This window comes from Cibotium barometz, chromosome 15, assembly GCF_041138505.1.
Source record: "Cibotium barometz isolate CiBa-2024 chromosome 15, ASM4113850v1, whole genome shotgun sequence".
NCBI classification, from domain to species: domain Eukaryota; kingdom Viridiplantae; phylum Streptophyta; class Polypodiopsida; order Cyatheales; family Cibotiaceae; genus Cibotium; species Cibotium barometz.
The window spans coordinates 35,924,634-35,950,436 of NC_141060.1; the positions used below are offsets into that span (position 1 = coordinate 35,924,634).

General features: G+C 44.1%; 1 protein-coding gene across 8 annotated transcripts in view; it reads right to left on the bottom strand.

Annotated features, from left to right (window-relative positions):
• Nucleotides 1-1,032: 1,032 nt before the first annotated feature.
• Nucleotides 1,033-25,803, bottom strand: part of LOC147631239 (serine/threonine protein phosphatase 2A 55 kDa regulatory subunit B beta isoform-like) — a 58,592-nt gene continuing 33,821 nt past the window's right edge. The window contains exons 2-14 of one of the 8 annotated variants that reach the window (XM_086809582.1): nucleotides 16,582-16,685; nucleotides 16,338-16,433; nucleotides 16,020-16,139; nucleotides 15,700-15,915; nucleotides 15,420-15,511; nucleotides 6,702-6,820; nucleotides 4,302-4,425; nucleotides 3,732-3,855; nucleotides 3,499-3,567; nucleotides 2,306-2,397; nucleotides 2,112-2,189; nucleotides 1,962-2,023; nucleotides 1,033-1,848 (exon numbers count right to left, since the gene is read on the bottom strand). In XM_086809582.1, the coding sequence (XP_086665708.1) occupies nucleotides 1,715-1,848; nucleotides 1,962-2,023; nucleotides 2,112-2,189; nucleotides 2,306-2,397; nucleotides 3,499-3,567; nucleotides 3,732-3,855; nucleotides 4,302-4,425; nucleotides 6,702-6,820; nucleotides 15,420-15,511; nucleotides 15,700-15,915; nucleotides 16,020-16,139; nucleotides 16,338-16,433; nucleotides 16,582-16,685 (1,430 nt within the window). In that variant the 3' untranslated portion in view covers nucleotides 1,033-1,714. Of the gene's footprint in view, nucleotides 1,849-1,949; nucleotides 2,024-2,111; nucleotides 2,190-2,305; nucleotides 2,398-3,498; nucleotides 3,568-3,731; nucleotides 3,856-4,301; nucleotides 4,426-6,701; nucleotides 6,824-15,419; nucleotides 15,512-15,696; nucleotides 15,916-16,019; nucleotides 16,140-16,337; nucleotides 16,434-16,581; nucleotides 16,686-25,803 lie in introns of all 8 variants that reach the window. The other 7 variants (XM_086809578.1, XM_086809581.1, XM_086809577.1 and 4 more) reach the window with 7 other exon arrangements.

The window sequence follows — 25,803 nt, forward strand, 5'->3', positions numbered from 1 at the left end:
GAACAAAAAAGACAGCCGAAGACACTTTTGGAAGAGCTACCATAGCCATCCAAAGGTAAAGAAAGGATGGACGAAGAAAAAACAGAAGGTTCAAAACAAATTAAGAGCACAACACAAAGGAGGCAGAGCCATACAATCTTCCACTTTTATAAAATTAAAAAATACTCCTTTCATCATTCTTACAATGATGTTACTGGAGCAGAGTTTTGTAAAACAATACTGCCTTGGATACATGTCAAATTTTCAAGGCTTCTAGGCTAACCTCTCATCAACTTTCAAACAACAGCTAACGAGAACTTTGACACATGTGAACTTTTCCAAGCCCTACAAGCTTCATCAATCTCTAACAAAGCAAACCGTATATTTGAACACAATTTTGAAGCTCTGGCAAAATAACAAGGGCAATTTAAATTGGGAGCGCCCTCCTCTTCATCAATGCGCGCATGTGTGTGTGTGTGTGTGTGTGTGTGTGTGTGTGTGTGTGTGCACGCACGCACGCGTGAGAGAGAGAGAGAGAGAGAGAGAGAGAGAGAAACTTAGCAACAGAACATATACATGACAGATATGCACGCTTGAAAATTGGGTGGGGAGGGGGGGTAACTGAGGATATTATAACAAAGCGTGCAAAGCGTGCACACATGGATTGACATTGAAATTTACTCAGCAATGCCACAACAACATACTGTGCAAGCTTAATTGGCATCAACAGCACGTTCACAGAATGCCACCCCAAAAAAAATGGTAAAATACAAGCAATGACCTTTACAAACTTGATCGCAGAAATGACAAGAACCTCTCACACCTAGAGCTCTTGAATATAGCGAGATCAGATTCATTGCACACTACCCAATACAGTATCTAGTTTTGAAATAAAATCTGAAGTTGCACTTAATCTAGTTTTGAACACAGTGGAGGTTAAGTGCACGCCAGTAAAACAACAAATTCACATACCAGAGTAAACGTTTAGAAATCTTGGCACTGATGGGAAGATAGCGCTGACCACAAACCAATCTGTTAAAGAGTCGAATAATCAAAAGAATGATCTTGGCAGATATATTATGGCATGAATTTGAATGTTTGTCCTTTTCTTGCTAGGAAGCTGTTCTAATAAATCCTAATGGCTTTTATCCCTCCCTCCATAAGCTCTCTTGTTCTTGTTTTGAACTGTAATGGGCAAACATTCCACTTACAAATTTCACAAATTCACAAGAATGCCAACAAAAGAAACTCTTGAGAGTACTCATCCACACTATAAAGAGGGGATGTGCAAAGTGTATGCTGCACCCAACAGTGTGTACAAGTGAGTGAGTGCTTGGTTGTATGGCCATGCCACCACAAAGCCCATATAAGCGTGTGCCGGGGGTGTGCGCACACATTTGCAAACACAAGAAACAATAGACTTCTAGGCATTAAACAATCTCCCTTGCTGAGCCTTACAACCAACATGCTCCTTCCATGCTTTCAAAGAATCAACCATATGACACTTCTTCACCTGGGATTGGCCTTTTTCCCTAACCTTGAAGGTAAAGATGGATGCCCATAAATGAGCCCAGAAAGACCCTTAACCACTTTTCCTGACTAACCGTCGGCAATGCAGGCTAAGATCCCACAAGTCTTAACAGCTAATTCTTGTACTGTAAGCTTGCATATGAGCCACCGCACAGATAGTGCAGAAAAAAATAAAAAGCATCTTTTAAATGGAGGAGGAATTATCCTATGCATAATACATGTACAAACTGTTGGATGCAGCGCAAGCGATAAGATTTGCAGTTGGATGCCAAGCTAGATACAGTAACTTTGCCGAGAAAGTGTACCCGCCATTCAATTCCGCTCCAGAAATGTCATTTCCTGATACAGCAACGAAACAGATATAAATTTCCATACGTGGTTTCAGATATCTCACAAAGCTTGCTAAACAGTGATCCCTTTATAGAGGACATTAAATAGACCTCTTCTACTACCGCGGCGAGTAAAGCTGGTCAGACTTCTCCCAGCCCGCGGAGGCGTGGTTTGTGCCGGCCGCCTTGAGTCATCAACCAATTCAGAGGTCAGAAACATAAAAAATCTGCATGTTTCAGAAACATGAGGGTACACATGTTTGAACTCCCTACCTGTTTGGAGATCTGCTAGCTTCTAATGTTGTGGCCTCCTCGCTCCCCGGTACGGTACCAAAGACTCTGAACAGATTACTGTCACCCCCAAAAAAACCATTTTACCTACATATCATCTTTCTTTAAAACCCTTCAAAAAAACAACTACTGCTTTTTTATATAGATAGAAAAGGTTCCTAATTGCAGATATGTACCTGTAAGAGCCTGTTGCTGCTCTGCTACCATCTCCGCTCAAGCAACACTCAAACTTATCAAAGATCGAATCATTTTCATAGAGGTCACATAGCTGCCAGAAAATATGTATATATCAGCAAAAAAAAAACATTACCTTTTCAGGAAAAAATACAATCAGGCCCTTCAAAATCCCATCTTGACTGCCCATCAGCCTTGGGATGGGAGATCTCAACCCCTCACCCGTCTGATGGGCCAGGGTTTATCTGTAAACAGCCTCAGAGAGGTTAATGGACACAAACAAAATTGGATGAAGGAAAATCTAGGCAAGGTTCACAACGGACACAAAAAGGTTAACCTCGAGATAACCCTCTAAAAAAAGATCTATGCACATGGAGCAGATAAGGGTTTGTCATGCAGGATAAGAAAGCTGGGACCCTACTATATTATCGATCCTGCGTAATCAGGAAGATTCTTGAAATGTAGCCAAGTACGAAGCCCACTACAGATAAATAAACCCATATGCGTGTCGCATCTCTAGTAGATGATACACACGTGCTTGCATAGTAGGTAACTTGTGAGCTCTTTACTGTACAGCATAGTAGGTACCTTGTGACAATCTAGGCAAGGTTCACAATGGACGCAAAAAGGTTTATAACAGACTCCTACCTCAAGATAACGCTCTAAAAAGAGATCTATGCACGTGGAGTAGATAAGGGTTTACAGGATAAGAAAGCTGGGACCCTACTATATTAACAATCCTGCGTAATCAGGAAGCTTCTTGAAATGTAGCCAAGTACAAAGCCCATTATAGATAAATAAGCCAATATGCATATGGCATCTCTCGTAGGTGATACACACGTGCTTCAGCATAGTAGGTACCTTGTGACCTCTTTACTGTACAGGTCACTAACGGATGGAGGAAATAAGAGAGCCTTGCAACTCATTATCCCTTATCTTTTAGCTTCCTAGCACTCCCTCTCTTCCCTTCAATTGCAATCATGTAAGACCTTTGTTAACAAAGACCATGTACCCTTTGATGTGATCACTTCTAGGCATAAGTTTGGCATCCTTGAGACACAAGATAGAGTAGTTCTTGCTGCTCTTTTGAGGCTGATCTTCCTCCAAAAACTTACACTGAAAGGACGTATGGAGCCTCTCAAACAAGAACATTAATGATTTCCCAGATCTAACAAGTAAAGTAAGATTACAATACCTTTGGACGCAAGTATTCATGCACTTTAAAGGTTGCCACAGGTGCAGATTCCATATTTATATCCCAAAGCTGCAATCAACAGACAATCCAGAAGTTGAAAATTGCTCAGAAACCTGAAAGGATTGGGCATCTTAATTCTTAACCCCTTTCTGTCCTGATAGCGAGACGAGTTTCTGTATATTTATCAGAACAACCAATCATCATGGCCACAATAAGAAGAGTAGTTTGAGAACCTTGACTGCCATGTAGTCCCTGCTAAGCATATAGCGACCATCCCTGCCAAACTTAAGATCGGAGATAGAAGCAATAATCTCTGTAAAGAATGATCTTGAACCAGGCACTTCTTGTTCCTCAAAACTGCAACAGAAAAATGAAGACTTTACAGTTATAGGGACAAGTCACAAATGCAAATATATATATATATATATATATATATATACCTAGATGAATCCAAGAACATGCCCAAATTCACCTTTTAACTCATGGTAGTCAACCCACAAGACTATATAACTATCAACTACATCATGCATAGTATGGACTAGATACTACAACATCCCCACTAACGTCATCAGTGCCCAATAGTGGGTGTAGAACTTTGTATCAAGATATCCTCTCACACACGCACTCCACACACACACACATAAGAGCATCTATTCACACAAAGCCCTTCGTACTAAGTTTCTGTCAAACCTCCGGAGATGCAGGGCAGACTTGGCCATAATGAAGCCTAGCACTAAGGGAAGTAGCAAATGGAAAGAATTAGTACAGCAAATAAGTAGTTGATAAGATAGGTAGGTACTTACAGCTTTGCATGCCTATCACACAAGGCCGATTGTCGCAAGTCTATGAGGCGAACAGTGCCTTTTGAGCTGCTGTAAGCTAGAGTATTGCAATGGGTAGGATGAAACTCAGCTGATGTGATTACCTCTGCGAAAAGAAAGCAGAAAACAGAAGCTATTATTTTTACACACACTGGAATTGTTTAGCCTCTTCAAGAGCCAACCCTAACATGAACACAAAAAAACCTGTTGAGTCAGTGAAAGCCATTGAACATAGAGTAGTCATTGTGTGCACGTTCAGTGATTAGCAAGACACAATAAAGGAGAGAGAGACATAGTCTACTGTACATTACCAAAACATGCTATATTTACAATGATAATCTTGGCTCTTAGATCTCCTTATGCATACCTATATACTGATGCATACAAAAAGTTATCACCTGTCCTCTACTTGTGCATACTCTAACGTACATAAGGGCCGCTAGGTCTTGCTGCTTCACAGACTCCAGACACCTTTGGTCTTTGTTGCTGCTGCCTTTGGTCTTTGTTCTCTAGCCATTGTTCTTGGCTTGGGTGCCTCTATATCTGAATGCTCAAGAATGACCTTTGACCTGTCTTTCTATAGGGAAGTGATAGCAAGGCCGGTTCAGGTCGGCTAGGGCTTTTGTGACCCCAAGAAGTCATCCAAAAGGTCTTTTTCTCATGTTCATATTGCGGCCAACTTGTGTCCCAACTATTGGTCCAGTACCTGGGCGTCTATTGGGTTGCCAAAACTGCCCAAATCGGGCCATACTCTGCCCCGTACTTTGCCTAGAAGGCCGCTCCAAGTAGGAAGCATATCCACATGGCACTCAAATGGATGATACACAAGACAATACATTCCATATGCACAGTGGCATATAACCAAAAAAAAAAAATTTTTGATAAATACAAGCAACAAAGTAGTCATAAAAAGAATGCAAAACTCGAGCCTATATCTTCATGTACCCTCTAATCATGGGCCTTATCCATAAATACCTCCTCATTAAGAACATGAGGAGCACATCGCCAAAATACAGCATGTAGCCTATGGTCATGAGCCTCAGTAATACCTTCCTCCTGGTCGAGCATAAGACCATAAGCAATGGCAGGTCTACAAGCCACAACCACTACCCTAGCTTTTAAAAGTTGGGTGTCCACAGAGTGATTAAAAAGGCTAGCACCAGCTGTAATGCCGTTCCCTCTGCATGTGGGATATATGTCTACCAGCCATCAGCCAAGCTTAATTCCCAAGTTTTGTGCCTATTCTGTACTTCACAGCCAGCTCTGTATGCAACTTCTAAGAGTCTAGTCAAATACATTACATGTAGCTTGAGTACACACCTGACCAGGACAACTATGCCCACCAGCACTACGCTAAGCTACTTAATTTGAGGAGAATGGAGAAAAGGGCCAATGTTGAAGTTTGGATCACAGAGACAACAAAAAGAATGACCAAAAAATTACCTCGTGCGTGCTCTCACACAACAGGAACCAAATCAACTTCTTCTTCACCTTTGTCATTGATTTCAGCCTTGCGTTAGCTGATTTCTTTAAGGCAGCTTGCTTTACTACTACCCCCAGCTGAATCAGGCTGCTCTGGAGCACTTGTGAGATTGTGCTTGCTGCTCTCGGGACTCTAGTGGAAGATGATGAGTAATGAGGTTATTAGACACTTAACTATGGGAAAAGCACAAGTCGGACAGCCCTTTGCAAGCCCTTCAGGGTCTAATTAAAGTCACTTAAATGTGCCCAATACTAGGCCCCTAGGCCACTTCACCAAGCTTATCCGCTCAAGCTTAGGCTGCCTAAAACTAGTCTGACATAGCCCCACAACTGTCCATTTCAGCTCCACGCTGATTTTTTCTTAACGCAAGCAACTCACATTTCCACCTATGACCAGCAACGCCAACATTGGTCTTCGTTACTCTTTGGTTCCCGATTTGGACACTCTAATAGGCCATGTGCCTCCGGACAGCTGTTGACGTAGTCCAAGCTAATTTACTTACTGGACGCCCCGTACTATCACAAAAATTCTCTTTTGCCTCATAGGTGTGCATCTACATCTAACCTGTGTGCCTAATTTATGCTCGAAGTCACTCATAAACCATGTCCCTTCAAGCTCAAAATGAGCTTTCTGCCCTGTACCGTGTCCCCATGAAGCCAGGATGCATCTGAAGACAGATGCATGTAATAGTATATTTGGTCTTTCTTTGATGTGTGTTACATGAGTTTTTCATATGCATAGCCCTTTCAATACTACTTACATGTAAGTATGTGACATGGTATTGAAGGACTCCCTTTACACCCCATGAGATAGAAATGTAATGCAAACCTACTTTTGAGACTCTAAAATATAATACCAGTTAAGTCTTCCATATTTCAACACTAGTTAAAATACAATACCAGTTAAGTCTTCCATGTTTGCAGGCTTGATGTCCACTATGTTGAAACTTTGGTCGCTAACCTCCAAGTTCCAAAGGTTTATTCGCAGGTCATCAGCCGAGATATATGTTTCTCCATCACTACTTCACCAAATTCCAAAAGTCATCCAATAGTTTATGAACTACAGAATGAAAAAACTCAAATTAATTCACATTACCTTTACCACGACACACATTTTGGTTCCAAAGAGGAAAATATGATCAAAAACACCAGGATAACTTTAGACTTATTAAAAAGTCCAAGGGTGCAGCTACTTTAAAGCTACCCCAGAAAGAGATTGGAAAATACTAGAAGCTCCTTTGTTAAGCTCATGCTGCCCTTCAGTAAGGGTATAGGGTACTTTCACCCTAAAATTGACCTCCTTGTGCCTCATAAATACTCATTGAACATTGAAGTTTTTGATAGATTTGCTTCCAAAAATCTTAAGAGATGTGATACTGATAGCACAGAGAGGTCAACTATATAGAGAGCTTAAAGACTTGAATAATCACTCAAACATAGCAATAGCCCTAAACTTGATATGTGTGTGTGTGTGTGTGTGTGTGTGTGTGTGTACACATATAGATATATAGATATGTACGTATACATGTGTGTGTGTGTGTGTGTGTGTGACCTATGTGTGTGTATACGTGTGTGTGTGTGTGTGTGTGTGTGTGTCTTGCGACCTGTGTGAAGACTAAGCGTGCTGCTCGCCTGTGTATTGCTTCTTCTGAACTCACTGCAGAATTTGCCGCCTACTTTGTATACTGCTTCCTCTCTGCGTTTTCTCGTCCACTGTGTGTGTGTGTGTGTGTGGGGGGGGGGGGGGGGGGGGGGGGGGGGTCAAGTCATGAAAATTCAGCAATATAAGAGAGGTGATCTCAAGCGTTGTCAGGTCGTTATTGATGAAGCACAGGACTGTTGTGCTAATCTTGCGCTGCAGCCCTTTGCCGATACTTTGCACCATAGTTGCATTCCGTACCCATACTCATCCGATGTGTACCTTCAGTACTTTCTATACCACTCCATACGTACCATACCTCATACGGATAAGGCCTTCGTACCAAATATGAGGTTCAGTGTACAACACTTATTTGACCTGTTTTTTAATTATTTTTGTCAATGGTCATTGCTCAGTAGTTAATAGATTAGTTTTCATTTCAGTATTACCATTGTCTTTCATGCTATTTTTTTATGGATGCTAGATATTTCTTATTTTACACACACACACACACACACACACACACACACACATAGTAAAAAACATGAACGTACTTAAAGTACTTAACTTGATGCGTACTTTACGTACTCGTATCGTACACGTACTATACCACACCATACCTAAAGCACTCAACCACTATGCTTTGCACGAGGGTTTTTCTGAGATCAATCAAGCATGGGGAGATGAGCCTGTGCCCGAGTTTCATGTTTTTGTTCCAGGGCAAGTGTTGTATGCACCTATTATGGCTCAGCGAGCTGTTGTATTATTATTCCCCGGACGCATGCCTGATGCTGGAGATGTTGCACAATGGCTGAAATCTTTGCTTAAAGGTTGTGTTGTTGCATGATGCTACAAGGCGGCCAGAGGCTTCTATGAGCTTATATTTACACATGCTCAATACAAACAATAGCTTTTTGGGACGCAATTGGTGCGTGTGTATCCTTGGTTGCCTACGAAGGACTATCAAAGTCTTATACACAAATGTCATGTTTGGGTTGAGGTAGTTGATCTACCATTATATTGCAGGCCTACGTTGCCGTATCTAGCAGAAGCCCTTGGAAAAGTAGTTTGCCCGCCACGTTCTACTGGAAATGTTAAATCGTTTTTGTCTGTTGTGGGACACAAACAAACCCACTCCCCCACATGTGGCTTTGCAGGTGGACATGATGGGTATGCCCTCACAGCAAGTTTTCTTTAAATTGAAATGGGGTAATTTTGCGGGTTCATGTTTTGAGTGTGGACCACATGATGATTCTATGTCAGGACCCACTGGGATGCCAAAAACTCGTGGTTTGGGGGTTGGCACATCCCCACTGCAGCTGAAAAAGGCAAGGCTAAAATGCCCAATACCCCCCCCCCCCTCCAAGACAGGGGACAAACTGCAAATTGGGGTGAAATCCCCTGCAGGGGGGGATAAAGGCCCTTCATTGAATTGGCAGATTCCTAAGAAGACAGTTAGGCCCAGAGCCATGGCTAGTCACAATTGAACACAGACAGCCTCTTCCTCAAAGGATGTTCTAGGAGTTGATGGTTTTGGAGTAGGCCGGCTTTGGCCAGTCGTAGTTCGTGCTGATCCATTATCTCAAACTTCTATGACTGTCATTTCGTCTAACACTCCTGCTCCTGATTCTGCTCCAGATTGTATGATTGAGGATGTACATGTTGGGGATGTACAGGCTGCCTCGTCACTGCCTGGTGCCGTCAACCAGGTTGAGGCTTGATCTATCAGCATTCTCTCTCTTGTATATATGTATATACCGGTCAAATGATGTAACTTCTACGATGTAGGTACCCTCTTTCGGACCTTATGATTTGCTTTGGATGCATAGACACATCAATGGATGAAGAGTTGGTATCATGATTGACGATGGGACTACACAACTTCTTGAATTATCACTTGGTTAAAAAATTAAAATTCCCACAAAGCCCTAGTGAGTGATCATAAATACATGGTATCTCTTGCTAATGGGCATGATAAGCATCTATGGGACACCGTGGTTAAGGAAGTACCACTCACTATTCAAGGACATGAAATGCACTTAGATTTTCATGTTATGCATATTACGAGAGCTAATGTTATTTTGGATCGTGAATGATTATTTCATTTAGGATCATCTCTTTCTCGTAGTTATTTAGATAATACTTTTGATTTTGAGGTCAATGGTAAACAAGTTCGTTTGCAAGGTGAACGTGATGTGCCCCCATCTCCACTCATTTGTTATGCTGAAGTGGATCGCCTTGTACATGCTCATGAAATAGAAAATCTCTTCTTGTGTTACATGTCTCCTTTAGTTTTGTCTCATGATGATGCTAGTGGTGGTGATTTTAATTCCACTTTGAATATTGAATCTCTCAATTCTGTCATATGTGAACAACATGTTAGTGCTATACATAACAATGAACAAAATAAAATTTTTCCTAAGCTCACTCAACAAGTTTCTAATTCTTTGCAAAGTCTTTTGCATGAATTTCATGATGTGTTTTCAAGCGACTTGCAGTCTGGTTTTTCCCCTCAACGCAAGGTCTAGCATGCCATTGAAGTGCTCAAGGATGCAAAGCCAATTTGCAAGCCTCCGTATAGGCTTAGCGCTAGTGAAGCCAGTGAGGTAGAGCGTCAGCTTGTTGACTACCTCACCAGGGGCTTCATTAGGCTTAGCAATTCGCCATGGACATCACCAATTTTATTGGTGAAGAAGAAAGATGGGTATCCATTACCAAGAGTTGATTAGCTTTTTGATCAACTACAAGGTGCACGATACTTTAGCAAGATAGACTTAAGGTTAGGCTATCATCAAGTTCGCATCCGCATGGAGGATGTGCCTAAGACAGCTTTTTGTACTAGATTTGGGCATTATGAGTTTTTAGTTATGCCATTTGGTCTAACTAATGCTCCAGCTACGTTTATGACGCTTATGGATAGCGTCTTACGGCGGTATCTTGGTCGATTCGTTGTAGTATTTCTTGATGATATTTTGATCTTTAGTCGCACCGAGGAAGAGCATTTGCAACACTTAAGATTAGTGTTCAAATTGCTAAGGCAAAATTCTTCAAGGAGAAAGACCGGTAACTTTTGAGAGCAAGAAGTTGGATAGAGCTCAGTAGAATTATTCTGCGTATGAGCATGAGCTTTATGCCATCATTTATGCTCTAGGCAAGTGGAGACATTATCCCTACGGTACTAAGTTTGAGATTGTCTTTGATCATGAGAGTATCAAATGGTTGACAACTCAAACTGATTTGAAAGGTTGTAAAGCTCGGTGGACAAATATCCTCCAAGAATTTGACTTTCAATTAAGGTATCGCAAGGGCCAATACAATATCGTAGCTGATGCTTTAAGTCGCATTCATCAAGTCAACTCGTTTTGTTTCACGGAGTTAAAAGTGCATTTTTAGATTCACTCAAAGGCAAGTGCGAACATGATCAATCATATGCACACATGTGGAAAGTTGTTACACGCAAGGATCCCTCCCACTCCGCAGTAGCGAGTACAGATGATAGTTTCACACCTAGCTCTTCTCTTTCTAGGGACGAGCTTAATCGTTGGAAACATTTTTCCATTGATAATGGGTACTTGTTACACAAAGGAAGAGTGTGTATACCCTCGGACTTCGACACTAGGCGCCAAATACTTTATGAGTTGTCATGATAGTCCAAGTACAGGTCATCCTGGAATAAGAAAGATCTATGCCTTAGTGAGAAGGTAATTCCATTGGCCTGGACTTCACGGGGACGTCCAAGAATCTATTTTGCTGTCAAAAATACCAGGTCAATAAAGCTGAGTGTCTTAAGATAGGCAGGCTATTACAACCATTAGAGATCCCTAATGGTAAGTGGAAAAGCATCTCTATGGATTTTATTGTAGGTCTATCTACGACTAGTAGAGGCCATGATGCCATTTGCGTTGTCAAAAATACCAGGTCAATAAAGCTGAGCGTCTTAAGATAGGTAGGCTATTACAACCATTAGAGATCCCTGATGGTAAGTGGAAAAGCATCCTATGGATTTTATTGTAGGTCTATCTACGACTAGTAGAGGCCATGATGCCATTTGCGTTGTAGTGGACAGGTTGACCAAGATGTCTCGGTTTATTCCGACTAAAATCATGTGACCTATTTTCATCTTACGTGTGCTTCTCACTAGGTGACCAAGTATTTCTCAAAGTTCCCCTGAGTTCGGAAACTTTGAAGACGGACAAAGTGCCAAAGTTGTCACCTAGGTATTGTGGACCTTTCACAATACTTAAGCGTGTAGGTGAAGTTGCCTACAAGTTAGCTCTGCCAGAACATTCTAAGGTTCGCCCAGTTTTTCATGTTAGTCGTCTGCGGAAACGACTAGGCAAAGATACCAATGTGGTGGATGCAGGTATTCTTGTAGATTTAATTGACCTTCCGGCGTTACCACACGAGCCAGAGCACATCTTGGATTTTCAAGAGAAACTCGTCACAGCATTAGATAACAGTGTCTAGTTAAGTGGAAGGATAGACCAGAAGAAGGTTCAACTTGGGAGGACGTTAGTACTCTCAAGACCCGATATCCTACCTTTCTTTTCGAGGACGAAAACTCTTCCAAAAGGAGGGAGAGGCAATGTGAGATCCCCATGAGACCTCCATGAACCTACTAGAAGGGAATAGGGCAAAAATAGCCCTGGCCATCCACACATATCCAGACTCCCCTGAACCACCCGACTCTTATCCGTGTCCTAACACCTTTGTGCCGCCTTGCCGTACTGTTCGGCTGCCAGTGTTGCTGCCCCTCCGTGCCTTCTGTGCGCCAGTACACCACTGGCTGTTCCTACTACTGCCACGCTGCTGCTGCTGCTGCTGCTGTGTGCAGCCACCTGAGCCGCTTGTGCACAGAGTGTTGCCAACTGTTGCACCTATTCGCCGCCACCAACCACCGTCTTCTCCAGCACTGCACCAGCCGCCTGCGCCGCCCATACCAGTGTTGAAGCCACCTTAAAGTGTTGCCTAAGCAGTGCCAATAGCAGCCGCAGTGCCGCCTTCCGCCTTCACCGCCAGCTCTTCCCAGCGCTTCTACCTCATGGGCTGCCGCTTGTAGTCAGTGTTGCCGACCTTCTGTAGCTAATAGGGCTGTCGTTACCAGCTGAGTGCTGCCACCGTACAAATTATCATACGCCTCTACCGTCAACTGAACTGAGAGCTGCCACGAGAACAATTGATCCTATTCATACTCCCCTCTTTGGTCTTTAAGGGTCTCTTCCTACTTCGGTTTGGACAGCAAGCCTACAATTGAACACCATAAGCTTCGTCATCTGCACACATCTCTTGTGTTCTTGGTGTACAAGCTTGGAGTCTCGTTGGATTTACATCTAAACTTGGATCTGGACTTGGATATTGGATTTGGATTTGAACTTGGACTTGGATTCATTGGATTTGGGTTTGGATCTGGTACTAGCCCGATGAGAGATTCTTATGGGTCATCCCCGTGGTGTGCTTGGCATCAGAGATCTCGTGCCTTGACATCGACTTTGACCCGGATTTCTACATCGACATATCTATTTGCTTTTGCTTTCATTGTTGTATTGATCCTGGCCAACGTGCCCGTGGATTGTTCCTGAATAAATTCCTGAAAGGAGGCGGAGCCTGTTCCCTGCTCAGTGTGGTGTACTGTGCAAAATCCCCTATCCCTTCTCTCTACCTCTCTCTCTCTCTCTCTATTTATATCACTTGGATACGTGGTAGAATCTATCACCGCACGCCCCGCTGGGCTTACAATAGCTTGCACCAGGTACAGCAGTTAGATAAGAACCCCACAGCAGGTTCCTTGGTACAATACACTGTCGTGCAGCAGGAACAGCAGGTACTGAGAACAGCTGTACAGCAGGTGCAACATCTTGCAACAGGTACAGCAGGTATGGTACAACACCTAGTAGCATGTACAACAGGTACAATACAACACCTAGCAACAACAAGTACGGTACAAGACCTGGCAGCAAGTGCAGCAAGTACGATACAACACAGCAGGTAGAATGGTGCAGCAGATGCTGAAAACAGTCCCACGGCAGGTACAAAGTCGCCCAGCCTAATACAAAACCGTTCAGCTTGCTACAAAGCCGTATAGCACACGACTGGAATCAAGTACCACCTAGTCGGCTCCTTAAACGGCGAAGGAGACGTATACCAAAGCAGTCGCTAGGAAAAGCAGCTGTACAACAAACTTCAATGCTAGCGAGAGAGAGCCCTGTCGATTTACTTTATGGGTTCAAGGTGGTCGATTCTTGGAAAGTCTACGTAAATGTACAACAAACTTCAATGCTAGCGAGAGAGAGCCCTGTCGATTTACTTTATGGGTTCAAGGTGGTCGATTCTTGGAAAGTCTACGCAAATGGAAGTTTTTTTCCCCTTGGAGACGGCAGGCAGCTGCTATTCTTTTCCTTCTATCCACGAGTCTTTATTGCCAAATAAAATGGCTATAACACATGTGATGCCCAGCCTCAATAATAATGTCCACCTTCATTTTGTGAACACAAAAGCTTATAAGTTGGTCACCATAAACATGTACCCTTTTTGGGCCTTTTTTCACATGCTTTCAACTCTGTAAAATGCCATAAATTTCTCAACAGACAAGGGCACTCCACTACGCAATGCCAAGCATATCCGGCACTACCTATCTCTTCACACATCCATGCAGGCAGGACACAAAAACATGTCATTCCTTAGCAAAAATCCACTAATGCATTCACATCACTGAAAGCAGAAGTCAAATCAACCAATCAAATCCAAAAGTGCAATTCTACAATTTGGTTCTCAAAGGCATAACATACTCCAACAGAAAGTGAATTTTTTACTTAAACAATCAAAAACTCTCTAAGAAAAACTTCGCACACACACAACAACAACAACAACGGAGCATGCTATGCAAATGCATCGTACCCCCCCACACTGCAGACCATAAGAACTCGATTGCCTAGCCAGAGGACTCACTCCCTGCTAGAACCAAGCCATATACATAGTGAGAACCAGCCAAAATATAGGTACCAAAAACAAATACCAAAGCGGCAGTTTGACTTTTGGTGTCAGGGGTCTTGTACTCCCACTTTACAAGGGGGGGCACATTTGCATATGACCAGATACCTTTTACTCTTCTAGTTATCAAAGTACTCAAATCCGTCTCAATCAATTAGCAGCCCTTTGATGGAAAAAGGAAAACCATGGCTCGTTTACAAAACCCAATAGTAATGGGCTCATCCACAGACCTCATATACCTAGTGAAAAAGGATGGCAACCTTTGGGCCAAACCCTAATCAAAACTAGCCAAATCTGGTCAGGCTCTTCATGATGGCGGAAAACTAGTCATAACTGCTCAAGTCTGGTCAAAATGCACTGTCAAACCCTTGACAATGCAGGTCAAAGCTGAGCAAACAGGTCAACACAAGTTGACTCCAGTCTCAACACTCGTAAAAACTGCTCACCCTGCCTATATTGAGCAAAATCTCATCCCTTTCAAACATTCACCCTCAAGCTACAATGTCCCACAGCAACCTGAACACTTGCTGTAACAAAGAAGAGAGTATCCTCAAACCAATTATAAAAAGAAGACATAAATCATTTAAACAAAGAAGACAAAATGTAGTTCTTATTTTGACTTTTTCTTTTACAGCACTCATAACAAGGCACATCAGTCTAATCTATCAGTTAAACAAAGAACACAAAATGTAGTTCTTATTCTGAGTTTTTCTTTTACAGCACTTGTAACAAGGCACATCAGTCTAATCTATCAGTTACACAAGAACCAAAATTCAATGGAAAAAATGTTAATTATGACATTGAACTACACTGGATAGAAGGCACATGAAGATACTGCATCACAATTTTTGTTCCAACATGGTTGAGGATATGCAGTAAATAACAAATCGTAGATCCAAGCCAGGTTCAGTGGATAATAGGTCCTTGTAGAAACACAAGCATTGAGAAAAAGTAATATATCATAAGGAAAGATCGTCACTGCTCTCTCATACCTATTATTTGAGATGGAGTTGATGTGATAATCGTGTGCATGGGTGTAGATCCTTCTACACCTGGCTACATGAGTTACTTCATTGCTAGAAACCTGCCATCAGTAAGCAATTGTAATGAGTCAACGAAGGATTTCAAAAGTAGATAGAACCAAAAGCCAAGATTATACTAATACTGATGAACCTTACCAAACCAAAAACACAACCAGATCACAAAACTTAGAATCTTGAAGTTTGGCTTCAAAGCATATCTAGAAGCCTTAGAGTGGGTGGGTACAACTACCGTGGGCAGGTGAAGCGATGGGATGCCATCTGGTGGGAACACAAATTCATTATCTGCGGTTGAACCCGCCCATTGAGACGAGCTCCCATTTCCTACCCATACATTGGTGGACTTAGAGGTCGAGAATGGGCTTCCTCCTTGTAAAGTCCCATTGCATGTTTGAGACGAAGAATTTACATTCATTTCTGTTACTTTCTTCACCGTTTTCTCTGAAACCTGCAAAAAAAGAACCCAGTCAAACCCCGGAAATGGAGCTGCCACTTTCACACACAAAAAAGCAGCTTAGTGTTACTTGGGCAAAGAAACCCTACAAATTTTACCTTCCAAAGTTTTATGGTCTTGTCATTTGTTGACAGCAGAAAGAGAGCACCATTGGCAGTTTCACACCACCTTATTTTGTTAATCTTCTCTTCTATCTCTAAACTCTTCAAGTAGTCAAACTGCAAATCATATCATCGCAAGTCAATTAAGGACTACAATGAAATCAACAGCACACTATTGATTATCAATAAACAATTATAACTGGTAGCAAGGCACAATGTCCCATAAATCTTTTCTAAGTCCATAGAAAGCCAATGGAGTAATAACTCCAAAATGCAACACACATAGACAGAGAGCATTCAGCTCAGGCATCACACCTCTGGTTCATGACTCTGAAACTCGGTCTTATAACGGTACTCTGGATGCCTCAAAGTTGAGACATCCGTCCTCTCCAAGTCCCTGCGAGGACGAAACTGCATAACATTCAAAGGTTCAGAATTATGCCCGGCCAACATTGAAACTACCAGCATATAGAGGTTGAGACAAAAGCCATTCCACCTAAGTTCATGCACCATCCCTTACGATTTTCATGATGTTGAAGAGATTTAGAGCGAAGCTTACATCTTTTCCATCAGTCCTCTCAAAAAGAACAACACGTCCGCCTCTATCTCCTGTTGCTAGATGATCACCAGACTTATCAAACTCAATGGCAGAAATGATGTCCACTGCAAGATACAATTGTTTGACATTAGTTGATCGAATAGAAACTCATGGCAAAAACAAGAATTATATAGCAACCATTAAATCATGAAGCATGTGTTCCATTCTACCATGCATAACATGTGACTAACACTCCTTTAAGAAAATCCAAACCATTAAGATTGGTATGGAATTAATGGAATTCTACAAGATATGTATGGATGTATATTAATGATTCCAAAAAAAAAGGCATGTGTAAGCTCGACAAGCATTTATAACTTCAATAATGCCAATGAGAAATTAAGAGTTGTTTCCGAAACTCAACTCCTTAGCATGTCACAGTCATCGGCTTCAACTCTTAGATACATGTATCATGCTAGACTACACTATTAAAGTTATGTTTCGGCTACACTTCGATTTAGGAAATTTTGGGAGAACAATCTTGCAATGTATGAGAGAGATTCAACATAGTTTGCAATACAGATAGACTCGAAGAGATCGCCGAGGAACTGTTTTTACCAGGGGTTAAATCTCAACAAGAGGGAGGCAAAGAATTTCAAGGAAAAGTTCTCTTTGGAGGATTGGACCAATGATTAAATGAGAAAAGGTGTTGCTTTCCACAAACCTGGAGTTGGTAGCAGCACCAACACCCAGCAGACATGGTCTTCGAGTTCACTGCACTGGTGGTGGATAAGGTGGCTATCAAACCTGAAGTTCCTTTAAAAAAATTAGATCATGTATGTTAAGGACAGCCTTCAACAGAATCAATGGTGTCTAAAGAAGATAGGGTGTGAATAGCTCAGTACACACAAGAGGACTTGTCACAGGACGAAGGTTAGATCAACCACATAAAATTCTTCTGTCAAGCTCCCCACACAGAGAGAGGGGGAGACCAGCATGAGAGAAAAAAAACAAGATGACGACCAGCACGTTAATAATGAGAATTAACAAGATGATTAAAGAGAGAATTAATATATATACCTAGATGAATCCAGGAACATGCCCAATTTCACCTTATAAGAAAGTGCAATTTATAACCTCATGGTAGTCATCCACAAGATAGTAAACCATCAACTCCATCATGCATAGCATGTACTAGATACTACGACGTCGTCATCAGTGCCCAATAGTGGGTGTAGAACTTGGTATCAATATATGCTCACGCACACACAGACCCCACGCGCGCGCGCACAGAGAAGAGCATACATACATACAAAGGTCTTTGTACTAAGATTCTATCAAACTCTAGAGATACAAAGGAGACTCAGCCATAATGACGCCTAGCACTAAGGATTATAACAAATAGAAAGAATATTACAACAAAAAGGTAGTTGATAGGGCATATGCACCACTAAAGATAGAAAGAATTAACACAATATCAACTCGGTGCAACTTGGATGAAAACTTCACAATGTGAAATTTGAATGTCCACTAATGCAGCATAAACATATACCTAGATGAATCCAGAAACATGCCTGAATTCACCTTATAAAAAAGCGCAAATTATAACCTCATGGTAATCATCCACAAGACAATAAACCATCAACTCCATCATGCATAGTATGGACTAGTGTCACGTGCATCCCGCACTTGGATGCCACGTAGACATTTCTGTACAGAAGGTGCAAGACCTGGGATGGTGAACTGGTCCCATGTGAGCCCAGTCCGGGACGAGTCAGCCAGGGATCCATCTCAGTCGTCCGAGGTCAGGTGTGCATTGTCCTGCACATGAGTCCAAGGTCAGGTGTGCACTGTCCTGCACATGAAACAGTGCCAGTCCGCGCTGTGAGTCTCCCTCTAGAATGATGTCAGTGGTTCTGGGTATCTGGTATGGTACCGGATGCCAGATCACTGAGTAGATTATGTTTAGGACAAGGGGCCAGCCCATAGGGCTACCCCGGATCTGAGTGTGGGCACGGGAATGGTGTAGAACCACCCCCAAGAAGGCCCAGGCTGAACCCACCAGCCATGGAGGGGCTGTAGGACAGCCCTAGGGCACAGATCAGGCAATCTCCAGGAGATTACAGCCTTTAAATGGCTGTAGGGCATGTATGGGGCAGCCCATACAGGCTGCCCAGCCCATAGATTGTGGGCAAAGGCTATGCCCAGCCTTCTAGAAGCAAGCCCCTACCTCCCCAGCTTGCTAGGAAAATTATGCAGAATTTATTAGGATTTATTTGAGCATTTAATGCTGAATTTACTCAGTCGTGGGACATGGACTGTTTTTCAGCTGGCCGACTGCTCATGATGGGAAGTATAAATAGGCCAGCCCATAATCCATGTTTCCATCTCATAATTCACCAAGAGCATCAAGCATTCAAGGGCCAGGACAGCCAAGGGTTTGCTAAAGCTAAGGGGTGAAGGACTGAAGGTCAAGGGCAGGTTTTCCAGCCAAGAAAAGGTCAAGTACTTTGTATTTGTTTCAGATTTACATCATTCTAATAAAGCAAATACACCATCCGTGGTGGGGGCCCTACAGAGGGTAATTGGGACCCAATACTGTGTCCTTCTCCATCTCCCCCTTCTCTCTCTATTTTCTGCACATCGTCTTTCAGTTTTGTGCGTTAATTCCGTCGCGAAAAGAGTGCTGTTTTCTGAGTTTTGAAGTACCGATCCTTCTCCGAAGCTTCCGCATATTACAGTGGTATCAGAGCCTAGTTCAAGGACAAAGATTCAGCAAAGAAAACCAGAAAATTTTTCGCTCGTGTGGTTGGTTTTTAGACGCCGGTGGACTACCCCTTTCGGAGTGACTCCTGTCCCTCGAAGGACGGTTGGTTTTTAGCCTCCGGAAGCCTCCGGAAGTCTCCCACACAGATAGTGGATGGTCAGATTGCGTTCCGGAAAGGAACTGCATATTCCCGCTATGGCGAGCTTTGGCGACGAGAGAGAACCAGAACCATGGGACCAGAGTGCACCAGGCAGCCCAGCTCGGGCACCCGGCTTGAGTGTACAAGACATGTTCCAGCAGATGATGCGAGCAATCGCAGACCAGAGAACCAAGTTGGATGAGCAGAAGGCGCGGATTTTGGCTCTGGAGGAGCGTTCTCGCTCTCCAGCGTCGCGTTTTCCATCTCCTCCTCCCTCTCCTTCCGTACCCCAGATACCAGATCCTCGTCACAGGGACCCTCTCGAGGGGTCACAGCCGCAGCCAAGCTCCTTGCTTGAGATGCAGTTGCGCGCATTGGAGATTCGACAACGAGAAGACGAAGCCATGCGACGAGTGGAACACGAGCGTTACCTCCGAGCTTTGGACGCCAGATTGACACCGGCGGCGCCCTCGAATCATTTTCCCGAGAAAATGAACTTCAGTAAGTATAATGGTAAACTCGATCCTACTACTCTGTATTCATGGTTACATCAATTTGAAGCTTACTTTGCCGCAGTTAGGAAATCAGATATTGACAAAGTGATCTTAGCCAGTTGGTATTTGGAAGGTGAGGCCATTCCTTGGTGGACTCAGTGGGCTCATGCCCACACCAGATCAGGTATGGCAGCTTATGGGTGGGACGAGTTCGTCCGTGACCTTAAGCAGCGGTTTTTACCGCCCCACTACCTTGAGCGACTCGAAGACGAGTTCAGGGGTGCGCGTCAGAATGCGCAACCAGTCCTTCAGTTTGCCAATAGAATTTCGACCTTGTGTCTACAATTAGGCTTATCTGATGCGAACAAGAAAGGGCAGTTTTTGTATGGCCTGGACACGCAAATCCAATGGGAGGTGCGTATGTTTAGGCCAGCCACCTTTGAGGACGCACTCTCGCTTGCGCAGAGTGCAGAAATGAAACACAATGGTGGCAAGCCCAAGACTTCCCAGCCGGCTTCTCCCAAGGCTAACACCTCGGGGGGCAAAAGCCAGAACCAGACGGGGTCTTCCCCAGGACAGAGCCCGGGAGCCTCTGGCTCCAAGAACTCAAACAATGCGTCTAAGCTTACTCCAGACCAAAAAGCGGAGGCAGGCAAGACAGGTGGCAAGTTGAGTGCTGAGGAGCTTTCTCAGTACAGGAAGGAGGGTAGATGTTACTTTTGTCACACAAAAGGACATACTTCTCGGGATTGTCCGAAGAAGCCTCCAAAGGCCGCCGCCGCCTCCACAGCTTCCATGGTGAGCACAGCTCCCACACAGACCCCAGTGGCTACCCCTAGTTCTTCCACCCCTGGTGCTTCAGTTGGAGCAATTATTAGCCGGGAGCTCGAAGATAAGCAGAAGGGCGCCCATGACCAGGAGTATGAGCGCAACGAATTGCTCAAGTCCTTTGGCTACATAGGTGGCCAGAGAGTCGTTGTCTTGTTTGACAGCGGCAGCACCGAGGATGTGATCACGGAAGAGGCCGCTAGGCGTGCCCGCTTCGAGCTAACTCCGGTGGACAAACAAGTTGAGGGTTTTAGCACAGGTATGACTACGAGCGTCAAGTATGAAGCTCTAGGTGCTAAATTAGTGATTCAGGGCATAGAGTTTGTGCGTGACTTTATGGTTGCCCCTCTTGTAGGAGCAGACATAATTTTGGGTATCCAGTGGTTTCACAAGTTTCTTCCTGATGTCAAGTGGGACAAGCACACGTTCCAGATTGATCGGAATGTGTCAAACACCCCGGTGACCATTAAGTGTGAGCCAGGTATTCCAAACTTTCCGCTCATAAGCCACTTGCAGGCTAAGCGAGCAGTCAGGAAAGGCGCACAGTGTGCGATGATTTACGTCCAGACAGCCCAGACGGTGGCCAGTGCTTCCGAGAAGTACTCGGTTCTCCATGAAAAGTTCCAGAAGATTTTTCTTCGGGACAGTCTCCCTCCCCAGCTTCCCCCGTCCAGACCAGAGGATCACAAGATTGACCTCCTCCCAGGCTCGGAACCCCCGAGCAAGTTTCCGTATCGCCTTTCTAAGGCAATGGAATCGGAGTTGGACCACCAACTCCAAGAATTGTTGCAAGCAGGCTTCATCCGCCCCAGCGTGTCGCCATTTGCATCTCCGATCTTATTTGTCAAGAAGAAAGATGGGTCTTCTCGGTTGTGTGTCGATTATCGTGCACTCAACAAGCTGACTATCAAGAGCCGATTCCCGATGCCTCGAATTGACTATATTCTCGAGAGGCTGAATGGAGCTAAGGTGTTCTCTAAATTGGATTTAAAGAGTGGGTACCACCAGGTTCGGATTGTTGAGGGGGACATCCCCAAGACAGCTTTCCGTACAGAACGGGCCCACTATGAATTTGTGGTCATGCCATTTGGTTTGACGAACGCCCCAGCTACATTTAACCGCATGATGATGCGTATTTTCCGAGAGTTGATCGGAGTGTGTGTGTTCATATTTCTGGACGACATACTCATATTTTCAGCTACAGTTGAGCAGCATGACATTGATGTGGAGAAAGTCCTTAAGTTGCTGGAAAGCAACGAGCTCTATATCAATGAAAAGAAGTCAGAATTTTATCTGTTCCAGGTACATTACTTGGGATATATAATCAGTGCCGAAGGCATTCGACTTGATCCGGCTAAAGTGGCCGAGATTGTTAACTGGGAAGTACCTCAGACTGCTTATGACATTAGATCATTTGTGGGTATATGCCAGGCATATTCCACCCACATTGACAAGTTTTCTGATCTCTCGGCAGACCTCACCGATCTGCTAAAGGGAGTGAAAACAAGGAGGCAAAAGATTCGAATGACTCCACGAGCGTTGGAGGCATTCCAGAACCTCAAGGTGGCTTTGTCTGAAGCGCCTTGTTTAGCCCTTGCCTCGTGGGACGAACCATTTCAGGTGATCACCGATGCGAGTAACATCGCAATTGGAGGTGTATTGCAACAGAATGGTCATCCAGTAGCTTACATGTCTCGTAAGTTACTGCCCGCCGAAAAGAATTACTCAGTCTATGATCGTGAACTCCTAGCAGTCATTCAGGCCTTGAAACATTGGAAACATTTCCTGTATGGCCGTGACTTCGAGGTTCGCACTGACCATCAGGCATTGCGCTGGATTCAGACGATGCCAAGTGCACAGTGGAGTGATCGACAACACCGCTGGAGTCAGATATTCCAGCAGTTTGGTGGCATGATTGAGTACCTTCCAGGAAAGGCCAACCCAGTGGCCGATGCTTTGAGCAGGAAGGGACAAGTATCTGCGATTCAGACCACTAGACTTGACCTTGTTGGTACTGGACTAGAAAACATGAAGCACACGTACGCGGATTCCGAGGAATTCGGTACTCAGTGGGAACAGGCATTGGATGCCACAGGACCATGCCATTTTCTGATACGCGATGGTTGGCTTTACTACAAAGGCCAACTGTGTGTCATGAAATCATTCCGGGCAGCTCTTCTCCATGATGCCCATGACGCCATTACAGGTGGTCATAGGGGCATGAACTCGACTCTGGAGAAATTAGAACGGCAATACTATTGGCCAAAGATGAGGCGTGATGTGTTTACATATGTACAACGCTGTGACATTTGTCAAAAGGTGAAAGCTCCTCGTGGAAAGAAGATAGGGTTGTTACAGCCTTTGCCAATTCCTGAGAGTCCTTTCCAAGACATTTCGATGGACTTTGTCACAAATCTGCCTCCCAGTCCGAGTAAGCGTAATACACAGTGTTTGACTATTGTTGACAGGTTCAGCAAATTTGTGATGCTTATTCCTTGCAGGGCCAATGTGACCGCCGAGGATGTTGCCCAGCTATTCATTCGGCATTGGTACCCGATTGGTGGAATTCCTAGGACCATAGTGTCAGACCGAGATGCCAAGTTTACCAGTCATTTTTGGAGGGCATTGTTTGATAATTTTGGTACTAAATTGAATTTTTCCAGTGCATTCCACCCACAGACAGATGGCCAGACAGAGATATACAACCAGTTGGCCTTTGATGTGCTGAAGTGTTATGTCCACGATCAGCAAGGTAAGTGGGAATCGTTTTTGCCTTTAGTTCAAGCTGTTTTGAATGACTCTTTTTCTTCAGCTATTGGCAGGACTCCATATGAGGCAGCGTTTGGAAGGCCTTTCCAATCGTTGTTAACCAGGACGTCGTCTTCAGTAGCGGAGGCGAACAGAGTGACGGAGTCTTACCAGGAGATCCTAGAGTCCGTTAAAGACAGATTGGCTAAAGCGCAAGAGGCCTACACTCGACAGGCCAATAAAGACCAAAGGGACATGAAGTTTTCGGAAGGAGATTGGGTATATCTTCGGATTATGAAGCAAAGATTGAAGCAGGTGGGCAAGCGATGCCCAAAGTTGTCTTTCAGGAGCTTCGGACCATTTCCCATCCGGAAAAAGATTAATGAGGTGTCTATGCAGTTAAAGCTACCTCCGAGTTGGACTATGCACGATGTATTTCATGTCAGTTGGTTAAAGCCATATGCAGGTCCACCCCCTTCAGAGGTCAAAGACGAAGCGGAACCAGACATCATTGATGAAGCAGAAGTAATGGTTCCAGAACAGATCCTTCTGCACCGTTTCAAGCATGGCTCAGGCCGAAGACTACGACAGTTCCTCACGAAGTTTCAGGACCGAGGAACTCATGAAGCGGTATGGCTCGACAAAGAATTTTTCGAAGACTATCCGGCATTATTGACGGATTATTTGGAGGCTATGCAGCTTCCGTCAAGTTAAGCAGAAGGGGATGTCACGTGCATCCCCCACTTGGATGCCACGTAGACATTTCTGTACAGAAGGTGCAAGACCTGGGATGGTGAACTGGTCCCATGTGAGCCCAGTCCGGGACGAGTCAGCCAGGGATCCATCTCAGTCGTCCGAGGTCAGGTGTGCATTGTCCTGCACATGAGTCCAAGGTCAGGTGTGCACTGTCCTGCACATGAAACAGTGCCAGTCCGCGCTGTGAGTCTCCCTCTAGAATGATGTCAGTGGTTCTGGGTATCTGGTATGGTACCGGAGGCCAGATCACTGAGTAGATTATGTTTAGGACAAGGGGCCAGCCCATAGGGCTACCCCGGATCTGAGTGTGGGCACGGGAATGGTGTAGAACCACCCCCAAGAAGGCCCAGGCTGAACCCACCAGCCATGGAGGGGCTGTAGGACAGCCCTAGGGCACAGATCAGGCAATCTCCAGGAGATTACAGCCTTTAAATGGCTGTAGGGCATGTATGGGGCAGCCCATACAGGCTGCCCAGCCCATAGATTGTGGGCAAAGGCTATGCCCAGCCTTCTAGAAGCAAGCCCCTACCTCCCCAGCTTGCTAGGAAAATTATGCAGAATTTATTAGGATTTATTTGAGCATTTAATGCTGAATTTACTCAGTCGTGGGACACGGACTGTTTTTCAGCTGGCCGACTGCTCATGATGGGAAGTATAAATAGGCCAGCCCATAATCCATGTTTCCATCTCATAATTCACCAAGAGCATCAAGCATTCAAGGGCCAGGACAGCCAAGGGTTTGCTAAAGCTAAGGGGTGAAGGACTGAAGGTCAAGGGCAGGTTTTCCAGCCAAGAAAAGGTCAAGTACTTTGTATTTGTTTCAGATTTACATCATTCTAATAAAGCAAATACACCATCCGTGGTGGGGGCCCTACAGAGGGTAATTGGGACCCAATACTGTGTCCTTCTCCATCTCCCCCTTCTCTCTCTATTTTCTGCACATCGTCTTTCAGTTTTGTGCGTTAATTCCGTCGCGAAAAGAGTGCTGTTTTCTGAGTTTTGAAGTACCGATCCTTCTCCGAAGCTTCCGCATATTACAACTAGATATTACAACATCCCCACTAATGTCATCATTGCCCAATAGTGGGTGTAGAACTTGGTATCAATATAAGCTCCCACACATACACCCCCGGCGCGCGCACACACACACACACACACACACATAAGAGCATACATTCATACAAAGGTCTGTGCACTGAGTTTCTGTTACAGCCGGAGATACATGGCAGACTCAGCCATAATGAAGCCTAGCGATCATAACAATAGAAAGAAAAGGTAGTTGATAGGGCATATGCACCACTAAAGATAGAAAGATCTAACACATTATCAATTGGTTGCAACTTGGTCGAAAACTTCATAATGTGAAATTTGCATGGCCGCTAATACAACATAAAGGTATACCTAGATGAATCCAGGAACATGCTGAAGAAAGTGCAAATTACACAAGTGAATCCTGTGGAAACGCATATTTGTATTATGATATTTGGTCCTTTTTATAGGAGAGCCCCCCC